The following is a 14,068-nucleotide window of genomic DNA, read 5'->3' as shown; positions in this document are numbered from 1 at the left end:
ATTTACTGTTATGCAGACTACTGCATTATTGTAAAAAATGGTATAAATAATATTAGTGCACTAGTGAAAGAATATTAGACTCCCCAGTTGACGTGTATTGGATGTGTGGTGTGATTTGCTAACTCTTGAACATTGGTAAAAATCGAACATTTCTGCTACTTTGAGCTCAATTTCAAGGTCATTTTCATCGTGAAACTAATCAAAATCATCTCTACTTCTGTAGTATGTTTTCCATTCTATCGAATGAGACCAAGAAAACGAGAATACAACCATAAATACTATGGGAAAATACACCTCAAAGTCGGCGCTTTAATCCTAAAACATGGTTGGAGTTTTTTTCTCTCATTATGCACTGCATGCTGCAGGATTTTTTTTATACAGTGCACACTGACCATACAGACCCATTCTCTCACATGTGGGCCTACCAGCTTTCTCCTGCTTGATTTGAAGCCACTAGAATTATTGTGTACATATACGTCCGAAACACTGGCTCACAAGACGTATATATACAGCCGAAACAGTCAAAGGGTTAAAAAGAGAAGTGGGATTCATTGTGTAGTAAGGCATGGAGAGGCTGCCAGTGCTAACAGAGGCGGCTGAAAAGTTTAAGGAATTTAAAACCTATGGAGAAATTCAGGGATTTATTCTTCAATTTTTTAATTGTGATGAAATCAGCCTCCTTTGGAAAAGAATGCTTAAGAGAGCCTACATCACACAAAGAACAAAAAAATCATTACCAGGACACAAGTCCATGAAAGACAGGCTTACACTCTTGTTGTGAGGTAATGCTAGTGGTGACTGCAAAATTAAACCATTGCTAGTCTGCCACTCTGAAAATCCAAGGAGGTTAAAGAAAAACAATGTGATACAATAAAGCTAACAGAATCCTTGGCTTCATAGCAAGAAGTATAAATAATAGAAGTCCTCAGGTTGTTCTTCAACTCTTATATATCTTTGGTTAGGCCTCATTTAGATTATGCTGCACAGTTTTGGTCACCATATTACAGAATGGATATAAATGTACTGTACTGGAAAACGTACGAAGGAGGATGACAAAGTTGATCCCATGTATCAGAAATCTTCCCTATGAGGATAGACTGAGGGCCCTGAATCTGCACTCTCTAGAAAGGTGAAGAATTAGGGGGGGATATAATTGAGGTGTATAAATGGAAAACAGGAATTAATAAAGGGGATGTAAATAGCGTGCTAAAAATATCGAACATAGACAGGACTCGAAGCAATGGCTTTAAATTGGAAAAATTCAGATCAAGGAAGGATATAAGAAAGTACTGGTTTGGTAATAGACTTGTGGATGAGTGGAACAAACTCCAGAGTACCGTCATAGATGCTAAGATGTTGTGTAGTTTTAAAAATAGGTTGGATAAATACATGAGTGGGTGTGAGTTGGGCCTGACTAGCTTGTGCTACTAGGTTGGATGCACTGCTCCTCCCTTAAGTGACATGTCTGACCTTACTAGGTCAAGGCATTGGCTTAAGCTGGTGGGAGAATTAGACCTGCCTCGTATAGGCCAGTAGGCCTGTTGCAATGTTCCTTCTTTCTTATGTTCTTAAAAAGTAAACTTAGTGTAATGTGGAGGGCTAAAAGGCAGTTCTTCACTGAGTGGATACATGAAGTGTTGGCCTCAAGTGTGAACCAGTACCTTAAAAAAAAAAAAAAAAAAAAAAAAAAATTACCATTAAGAGCACTTATGGTAATGGATAATGCTCCTGCTTACCCTCCAGGCTTGGAAGAAAATTTGGTGGACGAATACAGCTTCATGAAAGTGAAGTTCTTTCCCCCTAACACCACTTCTCTTATCCAACACATGGACCAGCAGGTAATTTCCAATTTCAAGAAACTTGACACAAAAGCACTGTTTAAAAGGTGCTTTGAAGCAACCTCTGAAACAGAGCTTCTTACCCTTAGGGAATTTTGGAAAAACCATTTTAATGCCCTTCAGTGTTTAAGGATAATAGACAAAGCCTGGGGAGAAGTTTCTTTCAGGACATTGAACTCTGCCTGGAAGAAACTGTGGCCAGACTGTGTCAGTCAGAGATTTTGAAGGCTTTCGGGCAGAGCCTGTAGTGAAGGATATTGTTTCTCTGGGTCAGTCTATGGGTTTGGAAATGGAAGAAGAGGATGTAGAGGAGTTGGTGGAGCATCACAAGAATGAGCTCACCACAGAAGAACTTCGAGACTTGCACAAGTAGCAGCAGCAGGAGGCTGAGGAAATTACTTCTTTCTCAGAGAAGTATTCTTATTGCTTCAGGGAAGCAGTAAGGGCAATACTTCCACTGCAGAAATTAAGGAACTCTGTTACCATTAGGCTCAAACACAGAGCCTGGTGGAAAAATGGCATTCTAACATTATTGCTGTGAAATAAAAGCATCAACCTGTTCAGTAACAATGTTGTTGACCACTTCAGAAAATTTTTGAAAAGTCATCAAAAGCAGACAACACTGGACAACTCTTTAGCATAGAAAAAATATCAAATGCTAATGAATCTCATCATCTTCAAGTGCTGCTGCACAGAGACAGAAAAAAAAAAAAGTATCCCAAACAGTTGGGATCCTCTCTAAGATACAGTAGGGCCCCACTTTACGGCGTTCCGCTAATATGGCGATGTCAAATTATGACCAATTTGTTTACATTCTCCATGACCACATCTACTACGTCAGGAAATTTTCCAAAATTTCAAGTGTTTTAAAGTTACTGCGTAGTATTTTATATGTACTCTGATAATTATACTTATGTGTACCTGTACCTAAATATACTTACACACTGTGCTGGTGTGCAGGTACACATTAAAATCGCTAAGAGTCTCTCTACTCATGACGCCAATACTACGTAATAATAATCACTCTTGGGCACACTAAATGTCTTATTTTACATTAACCCCTTTAGGGTCCAAGGCCAAAATCTGAAGTGGTGCCCCAGTGTCCAAGAATTTTCCAAAAAAAAATTTGTTATTTTTTCTTATGAAATGGTAGAGAATCTTTTTGTGAAGGTAATAAAACAAAAAGTACGAAATTTGATGGAAAATTGACGAAATTATGCTCTCGCGAATTTTGATGTGTCAGCGATATTTTGCCGACTTTGACTCCCATTTTAGGCCAATTACATCATTCCAGTCGACCAAATTCTTAGCTATTTCACTAGTATTACTTTTATTCTATCGATTGAGCACAAGAAATCGCCAAGTCAACTGCTTCAACTACAAAATAAAGTGATCGGAAATTGGTAATTTGGCCAATTTAACACAGAGTTCAAAATATTCCAATTTCAAAATAGCGTCCAGAATAAACAATGTAGGCATTCCTGGCACTAAACTAACATTTCCTCTGTTCATTAGTTACGTTTTGAGGCTTTACAAATAAATCCCATTTTGATTTTTTATTCACATAATGAATTTTTATTCACACCAAAAAATAGAAGATTTACTGTTGTGCAATATTGTAATAATTGTATAAATATCATCACCACATTTGTGAATGTATATTAGACCCACCAGCTGGCGTGTATTAGACGTGTGAGGTTGTTTGTTTACTCTTGAACATCGGCAAAAATTTAACATTTCCGCTACTTTGAGCTCAGTTTCAAGCCATTTCCAGTGCTAAAACCAATCAAAATCATTTCTATTTCTGTAATATGTCTTCCATTCTATCAAATGAGACCAAGAAAATGCAAATACAACTATAAAAAACATACGAAAAAACACTGCAAAGTTACTGTTTTAATCGAAAATCTTGGTTTCAGTTTTTTTCTCTCATTATACACAGTGTGCTGCAGGATTTGTTTTATGTGGTGCACACATACCACATAGATGTATTCTCTCATATCTAGGCCCAAGTGTACCACTCACAGTTTATCAGAGTGAGCTGAGCTCATGATGTAGATCTACAGTTTGGACCCTGAACGTAAAGCCTTAGATCTACGGGACAGACCCTGAAAGGGTTAATATAGGCATTTTCATTAATCCATCTATGATATTTTCCTCAAAATTATATATGAAACCCGTTACATAGCATATAAACATGATACATACACTCACAGAATAAAAGTTGACGTAAATATGAGATTTGTTTACAAAGCAGCTGTGTAGGTAGTGTCTGAAGAATTACGTTTTCTCTAGTCAAACTGGGGGATAACTGTAGAAAAATATTCTTTTCGTATGCCTTCACTCTATATATAGCAAGTCACGAACTAAAAGTGGACACACATTAATACGCATTTATTTCGCCTGACCAAGTGATCGCCCACTACCTGTTCAGTTTGTGTTCTTACATTGTCTGAACTCTGTAACTCGTTCTCTCTCTCGTTTACTCTTTCGTTAACTAGTTGGCTCTCATTGACGATGGTGTCTAAGCTTAATTGTGATAAAAAGGGGAGTCGTAAGCCTCTTGCTTTAAGTGCTAAGTTAGAGAATGATGGTGTGCCATTCTGATTTTATTCAATAAATACCCTGCCACTCACCTCTCACATATTAATATTAATATTTTAAGGCAAGTAATAAGTGTACTCTGTGTGTATCTTACCTTTTATTGTGTTTTTAATGCCTATTTCTATTGCTAACTTAATATAAGTTAGTGTAAACTTGTTGTCTGGCATTTATTGCATATTTTATATGTGCTCTGATAATAATACTTGTGGACCTGTGTGGTAGCCGGCTGGAGGGACAACATTACGTTTTCTCTGCTCAGCCATCAGAGAAAACGTGTATGAGTCTGCGCTTGGCCCAGCCACTCCCCCACTCCGCTTTTGTTTACAATTTTCGTTTATGATAGCATCTAAAGGTAGTTGTTAGAAATAATTAAATTCAGTGAACAAGGTATGTCGATGCTAATAACATGGCTCTGGGCCACAGTGTAGGTAGCCGGTAGGTTTAGCCCAGGTGGGCTACACCTACCGACTACCTACACTGACTTCCTACAAATAAATACTACTCACCTCTCTTCCTATATTAAGACTACACATATTTTAAGGTAAATAATGAGTATTATGTGTATTTTAACTCCCTGGGATGTTTTAAATATCGTATATTAAGTATGAGATGGGGAACCAGGGCTACCTACACCTGGGCTACCTGCACCTGACTTCCTACAAATAAGTACTACTCGCCTCTCTCCCTACATTAAAATTACAAATATGTTAAGATAAGTAATGAATGTACTGTGAATGTATTTTACTTTGTGTGTTTTTAATGCCTAGTTCTATTACTAACTTAATATAATTTAGTGTAAACTTGTTGTCTGGCATTTATATGCATTTATAAATGGAAAAAATGGCGTTCTGCCTTCCGGCGATGTCTGCTTTCCGGCGACAGCCTGGAACCTAACCCGCCGTGTAAGTGGGGCCCTACTGTATGTTACTACATACCACAATCAGCCCTACTCACACTATACTATTCACTCATCTATCCCTACCTCACCTATGCTATTTGTGCCTGGGGATCAACAGCAGCAACTTGCCTAAAGCAAATAATAACCCAATAGAACATTGCAGTAAGAATTATCATGCAATCCAATGCAAGACAGCACACACCCCCACTCTTCAAAGACCGACACCTACTCACCATACAGAACATTCACACCTACTATTGTGCAACGTACATTTAAAGAACCATAAACTCTAATTTTAACTCTGAACTGAAACACTTTCTTGATAGTTGCAACAGGACCCATAGCCATGACACCAGACACAAAAATCTCTATGACATTCCCTGTGTCCGACTAAACCTCTACAAAAACTTGATGTACATAAAAGGGCCTAAAATCTGGAACTCCCTGCCTGAAAACTCTAGAACTGCAGACTCAACCACCATTTTCAAAACTACCATTAAAAAACATCTCATCATCACCCCATCATCAGCTAACCAAATGAAAACCACCCAATTTTCTTTTTTGTATCATGACCACATCCAAAACAATATAGACTTACTCTCACTATCTGTAATTCCCCCATAATTTACACCTTCACCCACCCAAATGACTGTAAACATAAAATTCCTAATACAGCTATTACCTATTTAATCTTAAGTTAATCCTAAATTTGCCTAAAATATTCTTCCAGTATATGGCTTCAATAGAAACAATACATCATGCCACGACAAATCGAATCCCATTACTAAATCAACCATTTGTAATATTATTATAAGATTTATACTACCTAACCATTTTAAACCTAATTATGTATGTACCTAGTTGGGTATGTATCTAATTATGTATCTAATAATGTGTTCAAATGTACTGCTCAATTATAACCTACATCAACATAACGTAAGAATTAGTATTAGTCTGCCCGAAGTGCCTAGGCACGATAGTGGCCTTCTTTGTAGTTAAAATTTTATAACATGTAACCCACACATTGTAAGTTCTACAAGGAAATAAACATTTGAATTTGAATTACAGTATTTATTGTTTTAATAGTTTTCATGTATGATTTTATGCATGCAAATATTATTATACAGGTTTAAATAAGAAATATTTTCACAAAATGTTTTAGAAATGAAAATTTTGGGGGGATCTGGAACAGATTAATCCAATTTACATTATTTCTTATGTAAAAAACTGATTCAATATTCATACAACTCACTATTTGAACAGCCTCTTGATATTTTTGCCCCACTTTGAGGCTTGATCAGCATGTCAATTTAATTTCTTTTTATTAACATATTGGCCGTTTCCCACCAAGGCAAGCTGGCCCAAAAAAGAAAAACTTCCATCATTATTCACTCCAGCACTGTCTTGCCAGAGGTGCACTTACACTACAGTTATAAAGCTGCAACATTAACACCCCTCCTTCAGAGTGCTGGCACTTTACTTCCCATCTCCAAGAATCAAATCCAGCCCGCCAGTTTCCCTGAATCCCTTCATAAATGTTACCTTGCTTACACTCCAACAGCACGTCACATCCCAAAAACCACTTGTCTCCATTTGTTCCTCTCTAACACGCTCATGCACGCTTGCTGGAAGTCCAAGCCCCTCCCACACAAAATCTCCTTTACCCCCTCCCTCCAACCTTTCCTAGGCCAACCCTTACCTGCCTTCCCTCCACTACAGATTTATACACTCTCAAAGTCATTCTATTTCGTTTCACCCTCTCTACATGACCAATGCATCTCAATAACCCCTCCTCAGCCCTCTGGATAATAGTTTTGGTAATCTCTCACCTCCTCCTAATCTCCAGACTATGGATTCTCTGCATTATATTCACACAACACATTGCCCTTACACATAACATCTCCACTGCCTCCAGCCTACCCTTGTTGCAGTGTTCACCACCCATGCCTCACACCCATACAAGAACATTGGTAAATCTACATTAGTTGTAAATCCATATCAGTTCCATTGGATTAAGCATAAGTTGTGTTAGACAGTTTCATTTATTTCGGTAGAAAGAGTGAGAAACTATTTTGATTTAAAACTGCCAAAATTTCATAGGGTTACAGTACATGGTCATGGCATGGTGTCAACCAAAGGGTTCTATCTCGGCAACCATTTCATTGAGGGATCTAAAACTTTACCAAACTTAGTTTGAGACAAGTAAGATTCAGCACACCAAGATTCATCAAAATCCACGATGGTGAGGCAAGGCACTTTTCTAAAATCAGACCACTTGAAATGTAAATGTAGTTTACATGTAATAGTGTTAAGCACAAAAGAAAGCCACTAGCATGCAGTGCATTTCAGGAAAAACAATATGAAATGAGAAGCACAAGGGTAAGAGGAAATGCACTGGAAGTAAAAAAACCACAAATGACTCAGATTTTGAGCTATTAAGAAATACTACTTCAGTCTTAGGAAAGAAAGTGGAATGAACTTGAATAATGAGGTAATGGAGACAAATTCCATACACAGTTTTAAGAGTAGGTATGATAACTAGGTATGTAGGTACAGTATAAAGATAAATGCCATGTAACAGAAATAAGAGCAAAATATGGTAACATGAAGAATAGAGAAAATATTGAAAGTACCAGACAGAGAAAGGAATCTACAAATTGTTAAAAAAGAACTGTCACCAGCAGCTGATATAGCACAAAAGAAATTGTGAGAAACTTATATGCTACACTGGTCACTCATAAAATATCTTTCAAATATATGAATGGAGAAATACTAAAAATACTGTTTAAAACAAATACAGTGGACCCCCGCATAGCGAACGCCTTGCATAGCGAACAATCCGCATAGCGAACGCTTTGTTCGCTAAAATTTTGCCCCGCATAGTGGACAAAAACCCGCTCAGCGAACTTCGTCCGAGACGCGTCCAATCTGCGCCCTCAGCCAGCCTCACATGTGCCGCCCGTCCCATTGTTTACCAGCCAGCCTCCGCGGTAACATTCAAGCATACACTCGGAATATTTCGTATTATTACAGTGTTTTCGGTGCTGTTTGTGGAAAATAAGTGACCATGGGCCCCAAGAAAGCTTCTAGTGCCAACCCTACACCTCAAAGGGTAAGAATACCCATAGAAATGAAGAAAGAGATCATTGATAAGTATGAAAGTGGAGTACGTATCACCGACCTGGTCAGGTTGTACAAGAAACCAAAATCAACCATCGCTTCTATTGTGGGCAAGAAAACGGCAATCAAGGAAGCTGTTGTTGCCAAAGGTTTAACTGTGTTTTCGAAACAAAGATCGCAAGTGATGGAAGATGTTGAGAGACTCTTATTGGTGTGGATAAATGAAAAACAGCTAGCAGGAGATAGCGTCTCTCAAGCGATCATATGTGAAAAGGCTAGGAAGTTGCATGACGATTTAATTAAAAAAATGCCTGCAACTAGTGATGATGTGAGTGAATTTAAGGCCAGCAAAGGTTGGTTTGAGAGATTTAAGAAGCGTAGTGGCATCCATAGTGTGATACGGCATGGTGAGGCTGCCAGTTCGGACCACAAAGCGGCTGAAAAATATGTGCAGGAATTCAAGGAGTACATAGAAACTGAAGGACTGGAACCTGAACAAGTGTTTAATTGTGATGAAACAGGCCTGTTCTGGAAGAAAATGCCAAGCAGGACCTACATTACTCAGGAGGAAAAGGCACTCCCAGGACATAAGCCTATGAAAGACAGGCTTACTTTGTTGATGTGTGCCAATGCTAGTGGTGATTGCAAAGTTAAGCCTTTATTAGTGTATCACTCTGAAACTCCCAGAGCGTTCAGGCAAAAGAATGTCCTCAAGGATAATTTGTGTGTGCTGTGGAGGGCAAACAGTAAGGCATGGGTCACTAGGGAATTTTTCTATAACTGGTTACACCATGCATTTGCCCCCAATGTGAAAGATTACCTAAACTGAAAAGAAATTAGACCTTAAGTGCCTCCTGGTGTTAGACAATGCCCCTGGTCATCCTACAGACGTGGCAGAGCGACTTTATGGGGACATGAGCTTCATTAAGGTGAAGTTTTTGCCTCCTAATACCACTCCTCTCCTGCAGCCCATGGACCAGCAGGTCATTTCCAACTTCAAGAAACTGTACACAAAAGCTCTGTTTCAAAAGTGCTTTGAAGTGACCACAGACACTCGATTGACTCTAAAAGAGTTTTGGAAGGATCACTTTAATATCCTCAATTGTGTAAACCTTATAGGTAAGGCTTGGGAGGGAGTGACTAAGAGAACCTTGAACTCTGCTTGGAAGAAACTGTGGCCAGAATGTGTAGACAAAAGGGATTTTGAAGGGTTTGAGGCTAACCCTGAGAGGAGTAGTATACCAGTTGAGGAATCAATTGTGGAATTGGGGAAGTCCTTGGGGTTGGAGGTTAGTGGGGAGGATGTGGAAGAGTTGGTGGAGGAGGACAATGAAGAACTAACCACTGATGAGCTGATAGATCAACTTCAAGAGCAAGAGGCCAGACCTGGGGAAACTGGTTCAAAGGAGGGGAGAGAGAAATTGAAGGAATTGCCTACTTCAAAGATTAAGGAAATGTGTACAAAATGGCTTGAAGTGCAAACCTTTTTTGATGAAAATCACCCTCACACAGCTATTGCAAGCCGTGCTGGTGACTGTTACAATGACACTGTTGTGAACCACTTTAGACAAATCATAAAGGAACGAGAGGTACAGGCCACTATGGACAGATATGTTGTGCGAAAGAAGTCCAGTGACTCTGAAGCTGGTCCTAGTGGCATTAAAAGAAGAAGGGAAGTAACCCCAGAAAAGGACTTGCTACCTCAAGTCCTAATGGAAGGGGATTCCCCTTCTAAACACTAACACTCTCTCTCCCCTCCTCCCATCCCATCAATCATCACCAGATCTTCAATGAAAGTAAGTGTCATGTAATTGTGCATGCCTTTTTCAGTTTGTGTGTACTAAAATTAACATTTTTTTGTGGTAAAAAAAATTTTTTTTCATACTTTTGGGTGTCTTGCACGGATTAATTTTATTTCCATTATTTCTTATGGGGAAAATTAATTCGCATAGCGAACATTTCGCATAACGACCAGCCCTCTTGCACGGATTAAGTTCGCTATGCGGGGGTCCACTGTATTAGGCCAGTACTGGAATATGCAGTGGTTGTGTGGTGATCACACCTTAAAAACACATGGTGATAAGTTAGAACAAGTCCAAAGAACTACATTTTTATCATTATAATCACGGGGGAGAGCTAAATTCATAGAATTATACAGCGCATGTGGGGGGGATGGAAGGTATTCAGGCTCAATTCAGGGAACTGGAGCACAGATCCAATTCCCTAAATCAAGAGCCCCTCACCAGTGTCAAGGAACCTCCCTTCAGGGGCCAAAGAACTACAAAATAGCTACCAGAGTTAAAAAAAAAAATATATATATATGCTGACAAAAGGCTTAAAAGTGGATCCTTAAGTTTACATCTGAAGGAACTGGAATCAAAATCAAAAGTTTATTTCTTTGCAAAGGTTACAGTGTGACTCACAAAATCATAATGTGTGTTTATATTTCATAATTTGATTGCTACAAAGAAAGCCACTATCATGCTGAGGCATTTTGGGCAGGTTTGATCCTAACCCAGACGTAAACACTGAACATGTTTCCTTCTTTAATTAAAGAGTAATAAATACTTAAAATTATACTATTATATTACTGTAAATTGTGTTAAATTGTAATACAGTTATTTTTTATATGCTGCATCACAATTACAAATTTTATTACTGTAAAACTTTAGCTATGTCACTGTTGTAATAAGGAAAATAATGTATAATTAAAATTTACCACTCTTTACCTGTCTAGTCTTAAGTAGTCTGTAAGCATTAGAATAGTTTGCCCAAAATGCCCCAGCATGATAGTGGCTTTTTTTGTACCAAACAACATGTTATAAAATGTAATCACACATTGTAACCTTTGCAAATAAATCATGTTTTATGTGTGTGTTTATGTTTTACATTTATATCCATTGCTCCTGTTGATCTAGCTGTAAATAGGTATAGGTACAGCACTCCAGTAACAACTACAACCACTAACACTATTAACAACTACAACCACCAGCTGTTAGTTGAGGTGTTAGATGGCTGCTCTGAGTCACATCCTGGAAAAGTGGAGGACCCCAATGGAAATGAGCCCATTTATTTATTTATTTATTTGAACATGATACAGAGAAGTACAAGGAATACAATTTTTAAAGTGCAACATGCCAAAGCCCCTTGTATGCAGAGCATTATGGGCAGGCTTAAAATTAACTTAAGATTAACTAAGCAATAATATATTCAGTGGTACAAAAATTGTTGTAAAACAGATAACAATTTAGTACAAATGAGTATTACAAAGACAGGTCATATGGTTATTTACTGTGTTGCTGTGTAATCAGTAGAATGGAGTATTCTGTTAGGTAATGAAGTTAAATAGTAACAAAGTTTGATTGGGTCACAGGTTGACATTTATGAGATACAATAATGAGATACATATATGAGATACAATTTATGAGATACAATTATTCAGTATTTATTTAGTTGTGGGTGAGTGAGTGATTTTTGAGAAAAGACTTGAATTTATAAACAGACAGTGTTTCTTTTATATTCACAGGTAATGAATTCCAGATTTTAGGGCCTTTTATGTGCATTGAGTTTTTGCATAGCGTGAGATGGACACGAGGAACATCAAAGAGTGATTGTGCCTTGTGTTATGGTCATGTGTTCTGTTGAGGTTGGTAAGGAGATGTTTGAGGGGAGGGTTCATATCAGAGTTAAGTGTTCTATGAATGTAGTAGGTGCAGTAATAAGTATGGATGTTTTGTATTGTGAGTAGGTTTAGAGTTTTGAATATTGGTGGAGTGTGCTGCCTGTAGTGGGAATTTGTTATCATTCTGACTGCCGGCTCCTTGATGTTGGTGAGGGGCTCTTGATTTAGGGAATTGGATCTGTGCTCCAGTTCCCCGAATTAAGCCTGAATGCCTTCCACATCCCCCCCCAGGCATTGTATAATCCTCTGGGTTTAGCGCTTCCCCCTTGATTATAATAATAATAATCTCACTGCAGCCTTTTGTTGGGTGATTAGTGGTCTGAGATGGTTTAATAATACAAACAGGATAACCAAATAAAGCCACATTGTCAGAATGGGGTACTATAATCCTCTCCTCCAGCTGGCTAACACCCAGGCACCTTACTGCTAGATGAACAGGGGTAGCTGGTGTAAGGTAACAATTCTACCGCTTCCACTCATCTGGAGATCAAACTGTGTGTGCGAGCTGAGGTGCTAACAACCGAGCTACAAGCTACAACCATCAGAACTTTTTAAAACTTATGATGAACAAATTATTGAAGACAGTACACCTGGAGCACAGCTCTGCTCCTGCAACTAATAACAAGCAATTACAAACAGATAAGTACTAGCTATTAAGATACAGAACTTCTTAAGGACCATCACTAAAACACTTCCCAATGAGCGCTACACTGCTAACAGCATATTATTCATGTAAACACATTTTATAGGCTGTTCTGATGACATTCTGCTAAATTTCACCACAATATTGCTTATTTTTACTGGTTATTAGGCAAACTTTCTCGACACCGCTGAAACTACTGCCACCAAGACTACTTCACTCCCAGCATAACTCACGTTCCACAACTGCTTTTGGCATAATTTAAAGTTCAAAACGCATCTTAATGATTCTTCTACCTCTCAGCAAATAAATAAAAGGATAAAAGCACTTTAAACAATATGTCAAGACATTTCCACCATCTCTGATGTGTTTTAAAGTGCTACACTAATAGTAGAGTTACATCACTCACGTCTGACTTACATTAAAGTTTGTTTTATCTTAATCACACACTATGGAAGAACTACGGATGCTGTGATGAGCTTGAGGACAGAAAATAAGCGAGTAATATTACCTGTCCTCGTCGTCTGACATTGTTATGGTGTATCAGCTGGTGGCAGCGTCTTGACACTCACACTAAACATTAACATTAACATAAACATTAACATCCACACACTGCAGTTTTTATTATACAATAAAAAGATAAAAAAATAACAAAAAGTTACAAAACTGTGACTGGAACAATACATAAATAACCCACATATAGGAGAGAGGAGCTTACGACGACGTTTCGGTCCGACTTGAACCATTTACAAAGTCACAGTACTGTGTGACTTTGTAAATGGACCAAGTTGGACAGAAACCTCGTTGTAAAATCCTCTATCCTATGTGCGGGTTATTTGTGTATAAAAAAAAGTATAATTAGAATACAGTGATAATATTACTTCAGTGCTATAATATTATCATGCTCATGATAAGCATCATCACGATCATGATAATCATCATGATGGAAATAAGTCACTGACTTATTTTGGGTTATCCTAGGTAATTCACACTATGTATGATGATTGTACTCATGTCTACCTGTGGCTAAATAAACCATCATTCTAGCTGTGGAAAATTGCATTTATCTGGATGTAACTCATAATGTACATACCAGTAAATAACAAAGATAATTATTATTTATCAATTAGACAAGTAGGAATTGGGACACCTAGGTCGCAAAAAATGTCCCCCTTCGACACCTACCACTGTCATATCCACAAGTTGCTCTGGACCTATTAATCATAAATGAAATATACATCACCAGGAATTCTGGTAAATATATAAATTTGTGGACTGTATATTAA

At 38.0% G+C, this 14,068-nt stretch overlaps 1 protein-coding gene across 2 annotated transcripts in view; it reads right to left on the bottom strand.

Annotated features, from left to right (window-relative positions):
* The window catches only part of Pmi (Transmembrane protein Pmi), an 81,418-nt gene extending 68,062 nt beyond the window's left edge, over nt 1-13,356 (bottom strand). The window contains exon 1 of one of the 2 annotated variants that reach the window (XM_053772059.2): nt 13,294-13,356. In XM_053772059.2, coding sequence (XP_053628034.1) covers nt 13,294-13,313 — 20 coding nt within the window. In that variant the 5' untranslated portion in view covers nt 13,314-13,356. Of the gene's footprint in view, nt 1-13,202 lie in introns of both variants that reach the window. The other variant, XM_070083030.1, reaches the window with a different exon arrangement.
* Nucleotides 13,357-14,068: the final 712 nt, after the last annotated feature.

The sequence above is a fragment of the Cherax quadricarinatus genome, chromosome 8 (assembly GCF_038502225.1).
Source record: "Cherax quadricarinatus isolate ZL_2023a chromosome 8, ASM3850222v1, whole genome shotgun sequence".
NCBI classification, from domain to species: domain Eukaryota; kingdom Metazoa; phylum Arthropoda; class Malacostraca; order Decapoda; family Parastacidae; genus Cherax; species Cherax quadricarinatus.
This window is presented reverse-complemented; position numbering and strand designations above follow the sequence as displayed.